The sequence below is a fragment of the Mastigoproctus giganteus genome, chromosome 7 (assembly GCF_048544385.1).
Source record: "Mastigoproctus giganteus isolate SK-2022 chromosome 7, ASM4854438v1, whole genome shotgun sequence".
NCBI lineage: Eukaryota > Metazoa > Arthropoda > Arachnida > Uropygi > Thelyphonidae > Mastigoproctus > Mastigoproctus giganteus.
The window spans coordinates 20389582-20411658 of NC_143581.1; the positions used below are offsets into that span (position 1 = coordinate 20389582).

Consider the following 22077-nt stretch of genomic DNA (forward strand, 5'->3'; position numbering starts at 1 on the left):
CTGATATGTTTTATATAATAAATTAGTGATTATCTATGCCTTATGTTATTTCTTTATTTTAGCATTTATTATTGCAGTATTAAAAGCTGTTCTGTGTTAAACTTGCTTTAGTAATACCTGACATTCATGGTATAATTTGTTTTTAATATGCCGCTCTGTTATTTCCTAAACAGAGTGACAAACCAGTTATGGTAAAAAATTTTCTCCTGTAGCTTTAATTTTCTTATTTTCTGAGTCTACTGAGAAATTGTCTTCCTTTTTGGGGGGGATATTCAGAAATTTGCATTAACAGCAATAAAATCAATTTATTTCACCTGTGTGGCCATAATGGAGAAGAACCTTGCCAGTAGTCATCATGACATTTTAATTGTTTCTTCAGAACAACCATAAGTTCATTTTAATGGCAGCTGACCACAAAAGAAATTAACAGAAACTTTTTAGAGAAAGCAACTTTGCATTTTGACAGTTTATTTTTCTATTGTAGAGGTCATGTTAATTATGGCCATCATTTTTTCATGAATTTTTCTTGCCTGATTTAATACAAGCTTTTAGATTTTTTTGATGGCACTATATTGGCATCTAAATTTTGAATAATTTGTTCTGATTATATTGTAGCAAATAATAAAGAAAAAAATGAATTTTAGATTTTCTGTAAATATGGAAAACTGATTAAATTGATCGGTTGCTCTGTTAAACTTTCTAATTTTCTTAGCCATTAAACTGTTTCTTTTTGTTCCCCATCTTTACAGAAATATAGTCAAGAAACCAGCCACGTAAGACATGAGTATGACAGTAAATTTAAAGAAATGGAAAACAAGTATGAAAAGCGATTACAAGAAGTTCAAAAAGAATTTGATATTATGAGAAGAAAAGAAGTTAGAGAATTTGAAGAAAGAAAGAATCAGCACATCGAAAGTCTCATGAAAAGTCATGATAAAGCTTTTACAGATATGAAGAATTACTATAATGATATTATTCAAAACAATCTTGCTTTGATAACTACACTAAAAGTAAGTATAAGTCTGAAATTTACCTCAGTAACTGAAACTTTACTTTGGTGAAATTAACTTGCAATAAAATTAGTTTAGTCTTTCTTTTAGATATTAAGAATAACTAAATCTGTCACCGTGATGGTCTGTACCTTATCTGCAATGATGTTTAAGTAGGCACTATCCAAGCATTTTTCCATAAATATTAGAGATGCTGACAAATCATATTATCTTGTTTTCTCTGTACTATGCTGTGGCATGATGTAGATAGAATCAGGATTGGCTAGATCAGACCACTGTTTTCAGCTGCCCTGTCTTCATTACCTTTGGCTCATTGTAGACCAAAGCCTATTGTATTTATGCAGTAGTGGTTTATGGGAATCTTTTGCTACTGTAACTAATACTACATAATGTTTGATGCTCTAGCTGTTACCTTAGTTCATGGCTGTGCTGAAATGTTATTTCAACTAGTGTGTTCCATCTGTGCACCTTGTAATACCAGTTATCCTCTAATGTCTCCAGGCATCAGTGACTCAATTTAGCCTACAGCAACCACTTGTTTTAAGGTGTGAAAACATGCCATCCTAGCTGTTCATGTTTATTTTTGTGAAATTAACTTGCAATAAAATTAACTTTGTCTTCATTTTAGGTATTAAATAGTTAATATCTAAAATAAAATAGTTCTTTGGACACCTGACAGTCATGCTATGTTAAGAAATAGCTATGTGCTCTGCTTTCCCATTTTATCATAGCATATACACTTTAAATGACTGCCATAGATGTCTGCAGTCAGACTATATGCACAGTCATAGATATACCACACTGAGTCATGTAGCAATTTAATTAGTTTCCCCTGTGGTATTCCTAATATATGCATTCGTATATTCCTAATATACGAATGCATTAGTGGAAAAAATGGAAAGAGTTATCCTGCAAGCAACGGAATTAGGTGAAAAGAATAACACATATGCATTTATTTCTCTCCTCTGATATTTATTAGAAATATTAGAGAAGAGAAATATATGTTCACTATAAATGTTGTGAACTAAAACTGGAAATTTTTAATTCATTTGCACTGAATACTAAATACTTTCATTCTTTAATTGTTTTTAAGATTAAAAAGCACGTTTATGTTTTTGTCATTCATAGGAACAGATGGAATCAATGAGAAAAAGAGAAGAAAGAATGGAAAAAGAGAACCAAGAACTGCGGGAAGAAAATAGTCAGCTTGCTGAGCCACTGCAGCGATCAAAGGAAGAACTTAGCCATTTACAACGTAAAATGGGAAATTATGAAAAGGATAAGGCTGCACTTACTGTAAGTATATCATCATAAATACCTTTTGCTATTAGTCTGATTTATAATTCTTAAATTATTTCTCTTGCTTATTTTTTTTTATACAGTTTTATTGGGTTTTAACTGGAGAATTATTTTGATGTACTTTATCTGAAAACAAAATGCCAGTGTCAAAAAAAATAAATTCTATAAACAATAATAGATCTTTTTTCCATCTTCAGTGTTTTCCACATACAGTATTTCAGTTTGTAATGTCAAAATCCCAGATAATCAACCTGTAATTCCTTCATAAATAAGTTAATGAGATATTTTCAAAGAGGTATTCTAGATCTTTTTGAAAATATCTCACTGAATGGCTGACTTAGATTAACCATTCAGTGAACTTTAATAAAATGTGATTCCACATTTTGTTAAAACCTATCTGTGTGATATTATAATGTGGATTTAAGTTTGTAATAATTAGAATGTGCTTCGCATTTTAGAACAATAATAATTTAAAAAATCTACTTTTTACAGAGTTTAAAGAATAAGCTTAAAACCACAAATGAGGAAATAAAGAATCTTAAATGGGAAAATGAAGTATTAATACAACAATTCAAGAAGGTAAATATTTTTACATTAATACAATAATTTCGCTTCCTTTTGACACACAAAAAAAATTAACTTGGTGTTCAATACCTAATATCTTGTATCATATACAAGATATTAAGTTATTTGTTTTTTTTTGGAGCATTAGCAACTAAGGCCATATTGCTCTGGGGATATGCGGTGGTCATTCCCTGACCTTTCCGCATCCTCCATATTTGGAAGATATTAGGTATTGAATACCTTGTATCATATACAAGATATTAGGTGCTTTACATTTAATATATACTTTATATTTTTCATGCTATTTTCATTTTTATATTGCTTGTTAATATAAAAAGAAATTTGACTATGAGCTGTTTAAATTACCTAATACCTAACTATTAGGAAATTTAAATTTATTGAAGACATTCAGAATGAAAAAGATTTAGGGATTACGATGCAGTCAGGTACAAAATTTTCCATGCAGCATAAACTAGGTTAGGAAAACACACAGTCCTGTCTGTAATATGTAGAATCTTTACAAGTAGAGACTTTATATATGAATAAGATAATGGCAAGACTGCATTCAGATTCAGAATATTGTGTTCAGGGCTGGAGGCCACATTTTGTGAGGCCTTCAAACTTCTAGAAAGGGTTGAAAGAAGGGCAACCAGATTGGTGAGAGATGATAATTGATGTCCATATGATGAGCAGCTAGCCATCTCAGGGGTGACTTGATTGAGGTATATAAGGCTCTGAAGAGAATTAGTACACTGAATGACAGAGGCATATTTTCATTGGTGGGAGAAACAAGAATTAGGGATCACGAATATAAAATTTTGGGGAGTAACAGAAGGCTAGATCTCATAAAGCATACTTTTAGCAGTGTGCTGTTGATCATTGGAATAAACTATTTGCCACAGTGGTCAAGATGGAGAGTTTGGTAAAGTCCAAAGTGGAATTGGATCATGACTTTTTGACGATGGAGAAGTTTTTTTATTATTATTACTCACTTTCTTTTGTGGGGTGGCTCCTGAACAGAGGTTTAACTCTACTGAGTTATCCTGTGATGTCAACAGAACACTATGTAGGATGTAGATTTACTTGAGCATGTACAGAGAAGGGCAACAAGATTGGTGAGGGGAATGAAGGGATCCTCTTACCAAGAGAGGCTTAAGTTCTGCAAATTGCAGTGGCTGGAGACTAGGCACCTGCACGGTGATCTGATTGAGGTGTATAAGGCCTTGAATGGGTTGAGCATGCTGAATTCTGATGGGATCCTTCCACTTGTTCAGATTACGAACCTAAGGGGGCATAAATTCAAATTAAGAAAAGACAGATGTAGAATAGATGTGCCGAAATTTGCCTTTGGCCAGCAGGTGGTTAATTGCTGGAACAAACTTCCATCTGTCATTGTGGAAGTTGATAGGTTGAATAAATTTAAGGAGGAACTGGACAGACATTTGGAGGGAATGGTGTAATTTTTTTTTTTTTTTTTTTTTTGGCTGATGCTGCATAAGCTCATACACTTGCTTTCTTGCATCACATGCCACTACTACTACTACTACTATAAAGGCCAGGTACATATAAGGTGGATTCTGTTGGCTTTTTGAATCTGGCCACTTTGCTACCAGAAAACAGCAACCACAAGGAAGCTGCTTCCTGGTACACCATCCCTACCCACATGGAGGCAGCCCATAGCAAGCACATACTGTCTGTTCTGAGAAGACAAACAAAAAAAAAAAAAAAAAAGAGAGAGAAACATAACTAGCAAGAGGAAGAACATCCTGCCTTGAGAGAGAGAGAGAAGGAGAAAAAAAAACATATGTTAGGCATTAGAGGACACCTGATGATGAGCTAGAAAAGCAGAGTCACTAGGATAAAGGCTCCTGCATAATAGGCAAAATTGTGAAGTAGCGGGTACATTTCCTTAGTTTTAACACATTTATCTTTGTGTCTAGGCTCAAAGGTTTCTGAAGCCATCATCAATGGAAGTTGTTGTTATTTGGTTTTTAGAAGCATTAGCAACTAAGGCCATATTGCTCTGGGGATATGCGGTGGTCATTTACTGACCTTTCCACATCCTCCATATTTGGTGGTCACAGGTTTGAACCCCGGTCTAATCAAGAAATGTGTGCTATGCACTGCTGCTCCTGCCCACCTGGCTATGGAGGCGCCTCAGACATGACAGAAATAAAGCACATGGGCTCTGTCTTCCTGGTCACTACAGTAGCAAAAATCACTAGGCTGTGTAGCTTTCATTAAGGAAGCCATGTTCAGTTAGGAGATAGGAGAGATGCATATTGGGGAAGAACCACTTGCTAGTAACTTTTTTCAAGGTATGATTGACATTAGGAAGGAATAGTTTGGTTACAGCACCTTTATAGGATAAGGTACACTAGTTTTACCACAATCATCAGCTCATGCCAGTACTTGTTTTTCTCTGTTTTGGACCTGCATTGATACTGATTGTAATTCCAAGAAAAATTTGTTGGTATATATTTTTGTATATTAAAGCTGAGACCTCTAAAAATAATCTGGAAATCTTGGGGTAAGGTGTCAGAGGTGAGTTGTAAGGCTGGAGTGGAAATGGTTCTGCCTATAGAGGTAAGGAGCATCAGTCTTTGAATTGAAAGAAGTTTGTTCTGGCAGCTGATAGTAGTGGTGCAATGAAACCAGGCTCCAACGGCATATATGATAGTGGAAAGGAATACAGCCTTCTGAAGAAGTTGTAGCTCTTCTATTTAAGCACCAAGTCATGCTTGATAAGCTTGTCAGTGTGCCTCATTTTGATGGCTGTATGTTTCACATGTGGCATGAAAGTGAGCCTATTATTCAAAATGAACCCTGATATTTTGCTTCCGAGGCTATAGAGATAGAAGCTTCGGTAACTTTAATTGTTAGGGCTGATTTGGGTTGAGCTTGCCTTGAAATAATCATCTTAGTTTTGGTAGAAGAGAGAGTTTGTGCTGGGTTGTTCAAGGATAGGGATCTGATGTGACCTGATTTGTTGTGCTTTCTAGTTTAGTTCTAGAGCTGTTCTGAAAGAGAATGCTTAGGTCATTGGCATATGTAACTTGAAAGGTTTATAGATTTTAGATAGAAGAGGGTCAAGAACAGATTTATTAATAGTTTTGACAGTAACTGTCCACTCAGAAAAGTAGCTTTTCACTGTGTGGAAGAGGTAGGAGCAACCAGATTACAAAGCCTATCAAGGACACTGCCCCACCATAGGGAGTCAAATACTTCCTCAAAATCCACCAGAAGGGTATGGATAGAATTCATTTTATTCAAAATTCTACCCTATATTGGGTAGAAATCTGAATAAACTTAATGATATCAACCAGTGTATCTTTGCATGAACATCCTGGGTAAAAATCATATTGTCTAGGTTGTTGGTTGTCAGTAGTGTTGATTCTTTTCATGATAAGACTTTCGTATAGTTTTTTTGAAACTAGGAAGAACAATCAGGATATAAGCTTTAGCTTCATATGGAACTTTGTTAGGTTTAAATATTGTTTAAATAGGGTAGTTTACCAGCAAATGGTGAGTGCACCTTTTTTAAGACATTTGTTAAATAGCATAAGAAGACACTCTGGCTTAAGGGAAAAGAATCTAATAATAAAGATGTTTTCCAGTAAATCCAGTCCTGCATCTAGACTGGATCCTTCTTAAGTCTTCTCAATTCTTGATGAAAGTGAAGCATGTCAGGCCAGCTAGTAGTTTCTGAGACTGTCACTGTAAAGGATTGTGTATTTCTGGAGAGTAACTCTTTTTATGCAAAAATTTGTGTATCACCCCATGGGTTAGAATTTCCAGTAGCTGAGACCATGTTTTGCCAGGAGTGGGTTTTTTGATGACTATTAGCTTTGATATATTCTTTCTTTGCGTTTTTGTAAATTTGCTTAAGATATTCTGCCTCTTCAGGAGGCCAGGTTCTTCTCTGATTTTAAAATTTTTTTCTGGATTTGTGTACCTACTATCTTGCAGTCAAGACTTTAAGGAACTCACCAAGGAACACTTTTATCAGAGATTCTTTTCTTTTTGGTAGGTTTCCCCTTATCAGCAATTAGGGCTTGCTGGATAAGATTTGCCTAGGTGGAGGCTGGTAGAATGGGGAAGGTATGAGTAATTTTTTTCCTATTTTTTTCCAGATATATTAATATTATGGGGAAGCAGAAAAAGTCTGCTTCCCATTGATATTAATACATCCAGGTTACCTGGGGTTCAATTAATTTTTTTATATCTTTAACTTTAAAAAAAAAAGTTTATTTACTTGCAGAATAGTATTTAAGATTTCTAATTTTTAGATAGAAGAAGAGCGAAATTTGTTGTACAGAAAATTTATATTGGCTATTCAAGAAATACAGCAGAAAATAAGTCTTAAAAATCTACTTCTTGAAAAGAGAACTGCTTCTTTGAAAGAGATGCTAGAGAAAAAAGAAGGAGAACTGCATCAAGCTTTATCATCATCTAAAGTGGAACCTTCAATTTTATCAACAATGACCAAGCGATTAGAAGTAAGCTTACAATTGTATTATTTTATTTACTGACAGGCAGTTACTAGCGTATAACTTTTATCTTTTCATAAAATATAAGAAAAATTATCTGAGATGTTATTAACAATAAAGATTGCAATATTAGTTTTGGTTGCATCATCCAGGTTTTTTTTAATTTAATTTCAGATTAGTGAACGCATTCAGTTTGTTTTCTGCTAGCAACTTCAAATTAATAATTAATGCAAGTAAAAAAAGTTTGACATTTGCTTTTTATAACAAGAGTTGTCCCCAGTGGTTAATTGCTTCAAAAATACAGTGCTATTATTCTACAATTTCCTTTTTAGTAATCAGGTTTCAAGAAACAGATTTGTCAAATAAGTTGCAATAGTAGGAAAAGGACTTCTGCTCCCTATCAGGATCAGTGAACGGGAGGAAAGTGTAAGTGCTAGACTGGTTTGCAGTGATTGTATAGAATGGGATTGAAAGCCTGTTCTTAAATAAAAAAAAAAAGTATTGAAGTTCAAGTGAAATGTAGAAAAGAACAATAGTTTGTCTAAAAATTAATGGGCTAATTATTTTTAAAAAAACCTCTATGGATCTCATGATTGTCAGGTGAACTCTCGTGATGTTAGGTGAACTGTTTCATCTGATTATCCTTGAGAAACTTAAGAACAGTGAAGTTTTGGTCATATGGTATGGGAATGTATTCCTGAAAAGGGTGTGGGACAACTTCACATTGTGACCAGTCATGATGAAGTTATCCCACAGATGTTTATATGTATTTTTCAAGTTTTTCACTCTTGCTATAGGAAATAACTTCTGTCAGACGAAATAGCTGTTTTTATAAAAGTTGGTCATGTCATTCTCACACACAAAAAAAGTAAAATTTACATTTATTTGTTAAATTAACGTAATATTATCGTTTTCTTGGAATATCATATGAGTACAATATGACATCTTAGGTCAAAAGTTATTCACAACACCATAACTTTTCATGTTGTTTGTGGGCTTAGAAGAATAACTTGCATTGCATTATCTTCTGAATTCTCTTCTAAATTATTTCTACCTCAATTCTAAATTTGTACCTTGGTTGATATTTCTAATAATAAGTTCCTCTGAACCTTTAGCTGATTATTAATAGAGCTCTGTATATAATGTAATTAAATACATCACCTTTTTGCACGACAAAATTATATTTTAAGTTGAAATTGATTGAATTTGGAATAGTGAAGTAAATTTTTTTACAACTTTCCTAATCCTGAACAGTACCCATAATAAATTGGTATAGTCAACTGGTATAGTACACTACCCATAAATAAACTGGTATAGTCAACATTTCTGAATTCATCTATGGAATTCTGTCTTTGGGTTAGGAGATTTGCAAAAAAAAAAAAAAAATCCTACTTTAGTATTCCAATAGACTATAATTTTGCAATGCAGAAAAGTGCCATATTTAATTATATTACAGGAAACTGTAAAATCTGGCAATTTGTCTAGAAATACAACACAGTTCAAAAAAGAAAAAACATTTTACTTCTAAAAATATTAAGAAAACAGTCCAGTACTCATAGCTACAATCACATTTAAGAATCCATGCAAAAAAGGATAACATCTCTTTCTTTCAGTATTACTGCTTATTCAATAAACTTTGTAACTTAGCACAAACCCTTTTAAATTACAGAAATGTGATGAGTCATACATTGCTTCCATGAGTGGTGACCAGTTTGACCTCACTTTAGACAGCTGAGAGTGAAGAGGGAGAGAGAGAGAGAGAGAGAGAGAGAGAGAGACATAGCAAATTCCAAGTGTGGATACAGGTGAAAAAATGTATGCTTGATTATCTCTGCAAAAATAATAGATTTAATTCCACATAACCAAGACAAGTTATAATGGTGGAAAAAATGAGACTCAGCAACCTTATTAAAGAAACTTATTACATGCAAGAAATTGATTGAACATATTACATTATTAAAATCAAAATGTCATATAAATTGATAAAGTTTGCATATACCTCATTATAAATATTCCTTAAAAAGAATTATTATTTCTTTTTTATCTTCTAATTTCTTTTTTATCCTCTAATGCAAAAGTTTTTTTTCCTCTTTTATCACATTCATTGATATTCTCCCTGATATTGTTCTAGGTATCCACTTAAAAATTGACATTACTTGGCAACTTCACTTTTTCATGTTGTAATTTTATATTTTTATATAAGTAATTTTTATATTTTATATAAGTAATTTTATATTTTTAATCATGAGCACTATCTTTTAGTCACAAATGTTTACAGATGTAAATAAGTTCAGTTGTTGGTGCTTAATATTCAGTGAAATGTTCTTCTCCAAAACTGCTTAACCACTAGGTTTACTTCTCTTAATTATGGTGCCTCTCAATCCCCGAGGGTGCCAGATTTTAGCATTAGCATTAGTAGAGGCATACGATGCAAGAAAACAAGCTTATGCAGCATCAGCCAAAAAAAAACCCCTCCCATTTCAACCGTCCATTCGTTCCAAATGCCTATCCAGCTCAGCCTTAAATTTATTTAGGCTGTTACCTTCCACAACAAAAGATGGAAGCCTGTTCCACCAATCAACTACCCGCTGGCTGAAAGCAAATTTCTGCACATCTATTCTACAACTATCTTTCCTCAATTTGAAACTGTGCCCTCTCAGGTTCTGAGTAAGAGGAAGAATCCCATCAGTATTCAGCTTGCTCAACCCATTCAAGGCCTTATACACCTGAATCAGATCACCTCGCAGGTGCCTACTCTCCAGGTGCTGCAATTTGTAGAACTTAAGCCTTTCTTGGTAAGAGAACCCCTTTGTTCCCCTCACCAATCTTGTTGCCCTTCTTTGTACTCGTTCTAGCAACTCTACATCCTTCCTAAAATTAGTCCTTCAGACCTGTACACAGTACTCTACGTGTGACCTGACCATTGCCTTGTATAATGGGATAATCACCTCCCTGTCCCTGCTAGCAAAATTCCTATATATCATTGACAAGACTCCATGACCTGTCCTGGCAGCCCATCTGCACTGCTCAGTGAACTTCATATTTGACTGCACAATTACCCCCAGATCTTTTTCACTTTCCACTTCCCTGAGTGTAGTACCACAGAGTTGGTACATTTCTCTTCAGTTATCGCTACTCATATGCAGTACATTTCTCTTCAGTTATCGCTACCCATATGCAGTACATTTCTCTTCAGTTATCGCTACCCATATGCAGTACTTTGCATTTGTCAATGTTAAACTACAGTTGCCACTTCTCAGCCCATTTTCCCAACTTATCTAGATCCAGTTGGAGTAGCATACTGTCGTTAACAACCCTGCCAACCTTTGTATCATCTGAAAACTTGGACATTAAACCTGATATACCTTCATCAATATCATTGATAAATATACAAAACAACAGTGGGCCCAACACCGAACCCTGGGGAACTCCACTAATAACATTTGTCCACGAAGAGCAGCGTCCATTGATTACCATTCTCTGTCATCTCCCACTCAACCATCCCTTTATCCATTGTAGCAATTTCCCTTTAATGCCATACCTCTCCAATTTGTACAATAGTCTTCCATGTGCAACAGTATCAAAAGCTTTCCTGAAATCCAAGTATATGATATCAAAATTATTTTTGGCATTCAGTTCTTTTGTGACCACATCATAGTATCCAATCAAATTGGTCAGACAAGACCTCCCTTTAACAAACACATGTGTCTTAACTATTACTGCAGTCTTGTCTAGATGATCCTGCAATGCTTCTTTAACCAGTGATTCAATTATTTTCCTTGGAACACAAGTTAAACTAACAGGTCTGTAGTTACTTATGTCACCTTTTGTGAACCTTCTTTGTGAATTGGTGATACATTTGCACACCTCCCCTGAGTCCAAGGAAGCTCTCATAATTATGGCTAAGGGTTTGCTTACTTCCTTTGCTGCCTCCTTTAATATAACTGATAGATCCCGTCCACCCCAGGTGCCTTCCTTATGTTTAACTTCAACAATTTCTCCTCCACATTGCTCTCAGTTATTACAAAATTACTTAGCTCCCTGTTAGCATTTGATAAACTTCTGGCACTCCCCTCATTGAATGACTCCTCGTGTGTGAATGTAGATGCAAAATACTCATTCAGTTTATCAGCTACCTGAGCATGATCATCAATAGTCAACCCATCTATGTTAAGTGGTCCAATCTGATTCATCCCTTTCCTTCTAGAGTTTACATAAGTAAAGAACTCTTTGCTGTTTTTCTTTGCATCCTTTGCCAAAGATTTCTCGTAATCTGCCCTGCCTTCGCCTAACCTTGTTTGTGACTTGATTACAGGCTAGTTTATACCTCTTTTATTTTAATGAAGTTTACTGTATATTTATAGTTAATAATTTAAGTAATGCCCTATAAAAGCCTAATCAGAATATAAATATATAGCATTTTTCAAATATAGTGCAGTGAGTTTTATTTGATGTAACATGCTCTTCAACATTTAATATCAAAAAATTGATATAAGTGTTGAAGAGTATATTGAAAAACCTGATAAAGTATGCAACTTTGGTTGATTGATTGTTTGGGAAATTTTCATGTATACTTTTGATCATAGTGTGCCATTTCATATGATCTTTATCCTATGTATTATGGCTATACAATGTGTTTATGAGCTAATTCACTGAATCGTACTCCCTTTGCTGAGATCACCTAACTACAGCCTCGGTTGAATAAGCCCTTAAGAATTCTTCTAGCCTCCAACAGGATTTGAACTTGGACCTTTTCAAACAAATTACAAATGGTGAACTCACTGTACTAATAAAGAGAATCTAAACTATGTAATATTCAGAAGAAAATCTTTGTTCTCTGATTATTGTTAAAGTGCAGACAAGAAACATATGTACACTCAATTTCTAGGAAATCTGTATATGCGTAGTTTCATTCCACACCCCCTAAGGGCAAATCTGATCTTATAATCCTCCTGCCACAAGTGGCAAGTGACAGATAGGATTCCTTACAGTCTAGGTGTAGTGCACTGTCTACACTTTGATTTCAGGTGCTTCATTGATGATCAGTGCTACTGTGGGAACCAGAGACCAAACAGTTCTTGATGCCTTCTCAGCGGATGTGTCAGATCTCTTACTGACGAATCCTACATGGCCAACAGTTGCCATCTACAGAGAGCTTTGTGACACAGACTCCTAATGTGGTTCATGGACATTGCCAACTTTTCTTGAAATTGTTGACCATATTCTCTACCAGTACACAAGTGGGTCATTTTTTTGTAATTCAATCTATTTGTGAGCTTAGTGTAGCAAAAGGAGGCATGTTCTATTATTATTGCCTTTGTAACTTTCCAAGGCATGAAACTTTTTAAAGTTATTTTATAAACTTATGAGGGGTTTCCAAAAAGTAAGGTAAACATATTTTTTCTTAATAATGGTGAAAGGGAATGAGATGAAATGCGGTGGATAGATAGACCCATTAATAACATTCAAAAAGACTGCCAGTGCAGCATTGTGGTACTGTCGCCTTACAGCAGATTCCAGTTGCAAAATGGTGGCTACTGCGAGTATGGTTCAAAACAGGTGTTTGTGAAGGTGTTTGCTTTTTGCAAGCAAAAGAGTCTTCACCAAGTGACATTCACCATGAACTGGTTGCTGTGTATGGCAAAAAGGTGATGACAAAGTAGCGGGTGTGTTTTTGGTGCAATGAATTTAAAGCGGGCCATGTTGACATTGAAGATCAACATTGGGCAGGCAAGCCTTCATTGAGCAAGACAGAAGACAACATTTCGCGCATTAAGGGTATCGTTCTTGAAAACAGGCGAGTGAAACTGCATGAAATTGCACACACTAGTGAACGTTGAGTAAGTCGACTGTTCACAAAATTGTTCATGATGTCCTTGGCTTTCGAAAGGTGTGCTGCTGCTGGCTGCCCCGACAATTGTCAGAGGAGGAAAAAGCAAAACACATGGAGATGTGTCTGGAGAACCTGTTGCAATACAGCAATGAAGGAGAGGATTTCCTCGCTCGCATAGTCATAGCAGACAAAATGTGGGGTCATCACTTAACCCCAGAGAGCAAACAAGACTCCATGACCTGGAAACATCCACAATCGCCTGCGCGCAAAAAATTCCAAACTGTTCCCAGTGTTCAAAAAATCATGGCCACAGTGTTCTGGGATCGCCAAGGCTTTCTGTTGGTGGATTCCTTGCCGAAGGGAGGAACAATCAGTGCATAGCTTTACTGTGCAATGTTGGAAAAACTGAAAGCCAACATTCGACGCAAACAACCAGGACTCCTGACAAGCGGCGGGATTTTGTTGCACGACAACACAACTCCACACACTGTCCACACAATTCATGAGTGGTTGTGACATAATCATTGGGAAACTCTGTCACATCCCCCCCATAGCCCAGACTTAGCGCCTTCAGACTTCCATTTGTTCGGCCCTCTGAAAAAAACACCTTTCAGGAAAGCATTTCACCACAGATGAGGAAGTTCATCAGGCGGTGCAATGTTGGTTACTGCGTGTGAGCAAGAACTTCTTCAGTACTAGTATTGATAAACTGATCCATCGTTGGGACAATTGCATCTATAAAACTGGAGACTTCGTGGAGAAGTAGTGCATGTTCGCTTATTTCTTGGTGTGTAATTTCAACTTTGTATTATTAAACATCATCGAGAGAAAAAATGTGTTACCTTTCTTTTCGGAAACCCCTCGTATAACAGTTTTTAACAATTTATGTAAATTTATCATGTCATTCACTTGTCTGGGAGAATATTCAATTTTGTATAGTAAATATATTGTAAATTATATGCTTTCCATTTATATACATAAAGTGTGAAATGGAATTTCAGTTAGCCATTTTGTTGTATAATTTCTTGTCATGTTGAACCATCTAAAGATGATTCTCTTCATAATTTAAAATTACAAGCATATGAAATACCTCTTTGCATTCTTTATATAATACACTATTTTTATAATTTACCTAGGATATAATTGATGCCAAAAATGCAGTTATGAAGGAGATAAATGGTGATCTTCAATTAACAAAGGTAGGTTTCATTATTCTTTCTCTATTCTACTTGAACATTGGAGGCCGTAGTTTATTAAAAAAAAAAAAAAAAAAAGGAAACAAAAGAAAGAAGCATTTTGCTTTCCTCACATCACATATTTTTAACTTAACAGTTAATTAATGCATAACAAATATTGTAAAGGAGATGTCCATATTGGTCTGTCATCCTTTTTTTTTCGATGAAACTGCTTGTTGATTGTGCTAATGAAGAAATTTGAGGAAATATATATAGCTAGGATTTTGATATCAGTGTCACCTAGTGTGGAAATTGGGTTGAATTTCAAATTGTCCTAAATTTCCAGTTACTTGTTCCTTAAGCTTAAAATAGGACTTACAACCAGCTATTGTTTGTGACAAGTGAAATACAGTAAACCCCTGTTATAGCACTTTCAAAGGGACTGGCATCAAAAAGCACTATAAGCAGAATTCCCTCGCCACTTCATGGGAGTGAACATGGGACCAGAAGAAAAGAGTGGGAGCATTATAATAGAAGTTTTCTGTATATCTAGCGAATTAGTCACTTCATAAGCAGACAGTCCGTTAGTTGCTCACATCACACGTTGTGGTGGTGAGAAATGTTAACAGACTGGGTGGCAGGTATGTGGACCAGTAAAATCATCGTAAAATATTGGTTAAAAAATAATCAAAATTAACTTAGATGGAAATCATTTTAAACAGAATAATTTTGGGTGGGGGAGGAAATACATTGTCTGTGGAATGGTTCTCAGAACTTTTAGGTAGGATGACATTGTAAAAGAGTTCCAGTATGTGTGCATTCACAGCAAGCTCCTTCATGCTACCAACTGATCAGCCTTCGAACACATTTCCTCTCCAGTACAGATTCTGTAGAGGAAATGAGCACAAAGTCAACCACAGAATCCAGATGACACCATGGAAATGTTACTGAACACTATCAAATCTGGGGTTGAGCACTCTCATTTCGACCAAATGTGTCCACATCATGAAAAACCACAAAAGGTACATCAGATCCAAAAGTCTCACTGACTACTTTGCCTTCACAGCAGCTCACAGACAAGGACAAACTACCATAAAGAATTCATATAGCTGCCTCAATTGTGACCAGTCTAGTATCATGCAGGATTTTAATCTGAAGCCTAGCCATTATCCAAGAGGATCAAGTTCAGCCTTTTGCCACATATTTAAACTCTCCCACTTGTATCACTATCTTATGCACTTCTTTGGAAGGAGGATTATCATTGGCCAGTTTCAGTCTGAAGAGCTTTGGCATCTCCAGTGGGATCATCTACAGTGCATGCCTTAATCTTAAAACCAATGCTTCTGGTCTAATTCCATCTTTTTGTATTCTCAAAGCTGAAAGATGAGCTTACTGAGCCTCTACATATTATTTTCAATATCTCCATTCAAATGGGCTTCTTCCCAGATAAAAGAAAAGTGACAGACTCAAAATTTATAATTGCAGCCAATTACTACCTTAACCTCCTCTAAGGTGTTCAAAAAAGTTGTCTACTTAAAGGCTTCTTGCCCACTTCAAACCTCTCTCTCGGCCAAGAACAACATTGTTGCACTAAAAAAATGGTCAACTCTAACAAATATCACTATGATATGGAATAAGTTTAAATGGCTAAACAGATCTTGGTCTACAGAAGTCATTACACAAGACATTTGGCTCTGTCAGCCAAAGCCTACTGTTAACCAAACTCTCTACTATGGTATTTGAGATCCCCTCTTCAACTGGGTCAAGAGCTACCTTGTTGGAAGGCAAAATATAGTTGTTGTAAAAGTTCACTCCTACAGACCATTGAACATGATTACAGGCATTCTTCCCCTCCAAACATCATTATTAGGTTCCCCCTCTTACATTGCCTCTACATGAATGATGTAGTGAAAATCTTCACCATCCCCAAGGTTCACTGCCTGAATTATTTGGATGATCTTAATATCTCCATTTCCAACATGAATGATTAAGATACTTTTGACATTCAGAGTTCACTTGACAATCTAGCAGAATGGTATGACAGATGAAAATTAGCTAAATGTGGAAAAATATCATGTTGTCTGCTTCAGAGACAAACACAAAACTGTTCTTCCTCTCCATATACAATCTATTAGTCAACAACTCTGAGCCATGTTGTCCATCTGCAATCCAGAAGTAACTTTTTACCCATCAGCTTCCTTGAAGGCCGCTGTAGCCTAGTGGTCAGGCGTGCAGGTGCATAAGTACACGTGCCTTGAGTGACCGGGGTTCAAGCCCATGACTGCTGAATACGGTGCTGTTTCTTGTATTCTGTCTATCTTGTAAACTCCTCTGACCGTTTGGTCGTCCTGGAGTATAAACAGAAAATTTATTTAATTTTATTTTATATCACATCCTCAACACAAATAAAGCAACATTTAAACCTGTAGGCTTCATTAAAAAGACATCCCAGTATTGTCAAAAATTGATTTTTCTACCATCACCCTGTACAAAGCCTTTGTTCTATAGTCCTCAACTACACATCTGTAATTTGGAATCCATACCTGATGCAGCCTGATTGAGGAAATAGAAAAGCCTTAGAAAGCAATAATAATATATATATGCTACAGGAGTTGAATTATCTTTCATAACAGCATCTTATCTTGATTCTCTGCAAATTATTCAATTTCATGACCCTCTTTTCACAGAGAAAATACTCAAATCTCATTTTCCTGTAGGAAATCCTGAGCTCTGAAATTGACTGTATGTCCCCTCTCCCAAACCTAATCACTATTTGGCTTCCTTGCAAGAAACTTTGATGAAAAGAGTTTTCAGCCCAACAGCCTATAGAACTAATTGTTGTAGCAGATATAAAGGATGCAAACCTCAACCTCTCATCTCTCTACTCCTTTTGAATAATATGGGCACATTAAAAGTTCCATTGGCAGTCAATAACTTGTTAGCTGTCAGTGTTACATATCAGTACTACAGATATTCTATTACTGGTAAAATATCAGACCACAGATAATAATATATATTCTACTACTGGCATGATGACTTTTGCTGTATAGTACTGCAGAAAAAGTTTAGTACTACAGTAGTTATTCAGTAAAATGTCATTTTAGTAAACTCTGCATACTGCTAAATGGTTTCTAAATTGAAGTGTTTTGTTGTTGGTTATGATAAAACGTGACAACTGAATGCAAAAATTGAGGACACAGAAAGTAATCAGCCATAATTTTGAGAAAAATTAACATTGTTTCTTACAGGATTTTTATGCATACTGAAACCTTAATATCAAAGAAAAAATTTTAGCATTGTTTTAGGTTATTTTTATAGTAAGAAATAAAAATATGTAAAATTACAAAATATACAAATTTGGAAATCGTAAAATTGAAGTTCTGTATTTTAATTTAAGATGCCACATATTATTGTATTTCCAGGTTGATGGTTCAAGTACAGAGGGTGGTTTGAAATATTTTGGAGCATCTTCTGAAACTCTTCATGAACTAGATACTGCTATAGTTGGTCAAAAAGCTGTGCAAACTCCTAAAATTTCAAGGGAGAAGATGACAGAGTTAAGATGGACACCTGTGGATAAAGAGTGAATTTTTTGTAGGAAAATAAGTTTATTATTATTATTTTCTTTAATTGAATAAGTTCTGATATAATTCAGCACTGCAATTGTTTATATAGCAACATTTGAAATGTTATTAAAAATTATCAATTTACACCCAACTGTAAGTTGAACTGGTCTTGTAAATTAAGAACTATTGTTGCCAGTTAATACTTACAAACAGGTAATTAATAAACCACTCTTTGTGTGTTTTTCTTGTAAATAGTTAAATAATTTATATTTAAAAAAGTTGGTTGATTTTTCAATATTTTATTTTTTATGAATTTTTTTTAAAATCAAACAATGAAATCTTTAATACGAATTAGATTTGTATATATTTCTTTGTATGAGATAAAAAGAAATGAATGCTTAGTTATACACTGAGAATCAAAACAGGTGCGCTCCAAAAAACATGAGGAATTTGAAATATGATTGCTAGTATATTAGTGTTTCTAAAAATACCAGTTGCATGACTAAAATAGTGGTCTGTAAAATTGACAAAATGAGGAGGGGTCTTCTCAGTATTGCTTGGCCCATTCTAGTTTTGGTATGGTAGATGTTATGTAACTATTAGACTAGTCCTGTTGCTGTATTATCAAGAAATGTTGTAATAAAAACTATTTCTCATTTCAGGTTCTATTGAAAATGAACTTTATCAAGATGTAATAAAAAATATCATTTATGGAAACTTGGTTCCTTCAAAAGTGAATTTTCAAAATGCTTTATATGTTATAAGAATTTGGTGCATTTATTTTTTCAGCTGTTTTGCCATCTTTTCCATCATAATTTCTGTCTAGCTTAAGACATTATTTATATATATTGAGCGGCCAGTTTATTAGGTACACGTACCCTTTTTTGTGAAATAGAGTGATGCTCTTTCCATAACAGCATCATGTGTTTGTACCATGCATTATAAAGCAGGTGGACAGATATATAGGGATGTTGTATATGTACAGTTCAGTATGAGAATGGGCAAGATGAAATATTGTGACTTTGAACATGACACGGTAATTGACTACCGGCATGCCAGTATCAGTACCTCCAAAACTGCAACTCTGCTAGGGTATTTATGTATGACTGCATCTCAAGTATGTTGAGATTGGTTCAGTAACTAAATAACATCTAGCCAACAATGATCCTGTGATCAGAAACAGCTGGTTGATACAAGAGGCCAATAGAGTTTGACAAGACTTTAGCAGATTAACAGAAAGGCTACTGTCAGTTAAATAAAAACCCAGTACAACAGTGGTAACTATTCAGAATACACAACTCATCATATCTTGTCACAAATTGGGTATCACAGTCAGTGACTGAACCAGGTTCAACTGCTGTCAGCAAAAAACAAGAAGGTACAGTTACAGCAGGCTCAGGAACATCAGCACTGGACAGTCAAGGAATGGAAAAATGTTGCCTGGTATGAAGAATCCCAGTTCCTGCTGTTTTGTGATGATGGCAGGAATATGACCAAAACAGCACAAGTCCATGGATCCATCCTGCCAGGTGTCAACAATGCAAGCTGGTGGTAGTGGTGGTAGCAGTATGATACTAGTGGAGCAACATTTGGTTGCCACAGGTTATCTGGAAATTGTTTCCAACAAGGTGTATTTCTTCACAACTGCAGTGTATCCATCTATGAATGGATTTTCAATAGGATAACACACCGTTGCAAGGCCAGACTTATACAGAACTGATTTCAGGAACATGAGAGTGAATTCAGCATGTTGCCATGGCCTCTATAGTCACCAGATCTTGATCCAATTGGGAAAGTGCTCAGTTGAGTCAACATGAATTGTTATCTTTTTGTGACATACTTTTGCCACTTAATTGAATTCATTCCCTGATAAAGCCTGGCTTTTCTAAAGTCTAATGGGACCTACTCGCTGTTAGGTAGATGTGCCTGATAAGGTGGCCACTCAGTATATATATGTGAGAATGTGTATCATATTACTCCAAGTATTCTTATAACCTATGTGTTATATAGTAAGTTCCATTACAAATGCCAGCTAAACCATAATTGTTGCCATTTTTATATATATACACACAGTTTATGTACTGTCATCTAGCATGTGTTTAGAACCGAAAGAAAGAGATTGCAATACAAAAAAATTAAAAATTTCCAAATAATCCTGATGGGTACAGTCATAACAAGAATTCCATAAATGTCTTTGTACAATGCAGTTTTGTGCCATTTCATCCCTCAAGAAAAGTTAATTATAATGGAATTCATTCAGAGAAGTTAGTTGTCCCACCGTGATATCCCAAAGGCTTCAAGATTAAGATCAAATATGATTAGAGAAGGACATTTACATTACCATTAGCAGAGGCATATGATACAAGAAAGCAAGCTGATGCAGCATCAGCCAAAAAAAAAAAAATTATTATTATTATTATTAGTGGCATACCGATACCAGGAAGCAAATTTATAAAGCATCAATCAAAAAAAAAAAATGCCCCTCCACATCACTTGTCCATCCCCTTCAATAATTTGTCTAGTTCTTCCTTGAATTTATTCAAACTGCCCACCTCCACAACACCCACGTGGAAGTTTGCTCCAACAGTCAACCACTTGAAAGCAAACCTCACATCTATCCTTTCTCAATTTGAATTTATATCCCTTCATGTGTGTATTCTGAGGAAGAGGAAGAATACCATCAACATTGAACTTTCTTAATCCATTCAAAGCCTTAAAAACCTCAATCAGATACCTCGCTGGTGCCTCTCAAGACGACACTGCAGTTTGCAGAAATGAAGCCTGTCTTGGTCAGACTACCTTTTCATTCCCTTCACCAATCTCATCGTTCCTCTCTGCACCTGTTCCAGCAGATCTACATCTTTCCTAAAATGAGGCCTTCAGACCTGTATGCAGTACTCAAAGTGCTGCTTAACCATAGCATTTTACAATGGGATAATCAATTCCTTGTTCCTGCTAGCAAAGTTCCTGTATACCATAGATAAAATTCCATGAGCTGTCTTGGCAGTCTGTCTGACTGCACAATTACTCCCAGTTCTTTTAGTACATTAATCTGAATATAAAGTGAACACCTAAAGAAGCCACTTAGTAAGAGAGGAAAAGTGGGTATAGTATTAGCATTAGTTGAGGCATATGATGCAAGAAAGCAAGCTTATATAGCATCAGCCAAAAAAAAAAAAAAAAACCCCTTCCCATTTCACCCATCCGGTCACTCCAAATGTTTGTCTAGTTCAGCCTTAAATTTATTTAAGCTATCAACTTCCACAACAGATGGAAGTCTGTTCCAGCAATCAACTACCCACTGCCTTACCGCAAACTTCAGTGCATCTGTTCTACAACTGTCTTTCCTCAATTTGAATCGCAAACTTCAATGCATCTGTTCTACAACTGTCTTTCCTCAATTTGAATCGATGCCCCCCTCAGGTTAAATTATTGTATTAATATTATTGTGTCACAATACTTAGTCATTGAACAAGAACATGGTGAGGTGCATGTGATGATGTGCGTAACTAATTTAAAACTTTGTAAAGTTCTAGGTTTGAGCTTTCAGAAGTTTTATAATTTTCAGCAAATGTACAAATTAGAACTTTAATTTGACACCTTTCCAAGTATTATAAGACAACTTACAAAAACATTATCATTCTGATAAAAACATTATCAGAAGAAATCATTGCATGGTATTAATATATTGGTTATTGGCTATATTTCAAGATTTACCCATAGAATCCTGTAATCAGGTCAAAAAGGAGAAAATACCTATAATTTTAAATAATAAATTAAAAAAATGTATGACCGTCTTTCAACTGAAAGCTCATATCACAGGAGAACATTCAAGAAAGCCTCTTTCATTGAATGCTTGGCTTCCTCTGCCATCAACAGGAACAGTACATTTCAATCAACAGTATTACAATCTCTTCAAGAATAGGACTTTATCACAATTAAGAATCCTGGTTTATAACTTCTTAATGGAAAAAATCACTTCTCACTGAGAGAGCCCGCCCTTTAATATCCAACAATTCCAGTCAAGAAGATGCAACCTCCAGCAGCATTATCAGTACAGCCTATTCCTACAATCCCAGAAGCAAAAGTAAGGTGACCTTCCTCTCCCAACCTATTGCATCTGCCAGAGACTAGTAATTA

At 35.3% G+C, this 22077-nt stretch overlaps 1 protein-coding gene across 1 annotated transcript in view; it reads left to right on the top strand.

Annotated features, from left to right (window-relative positions):
* The window catches only part of LOC150082627 (dynein regulatory complex subunit 4-like), a 37831-nt gene that overhangs the window by 13309 nt on the left and 2445 nt on the right, over window positions 1-22077 (top strand). Inside the window, exons 4-9 of the mRNA XM_090377870.1 lie at window positions 750-1010; window positions 2139-2306; window positions 2802-2888; window positions 7163-7372; window positions 14333-14395; window positions 17794-17965. Coding sequence (XP_090233996.1) covers window positions 750-1010; window positions 2139-2306; window positions 2802-2888; window positions 7163-7372; window positions 14333-14395; window positions 17794-17958 — 954 coding nt within the window. The 3' untranslated portion in view covers window positions 17959-17965. The remainder of the gene's footprint in view (window positions 1-749; window positions 1011-2138; window positions 2307-2801; window positions 2889-7162; window positions 7373-14332; window positions 14396-17793; window positions 17966-22077) is intronic.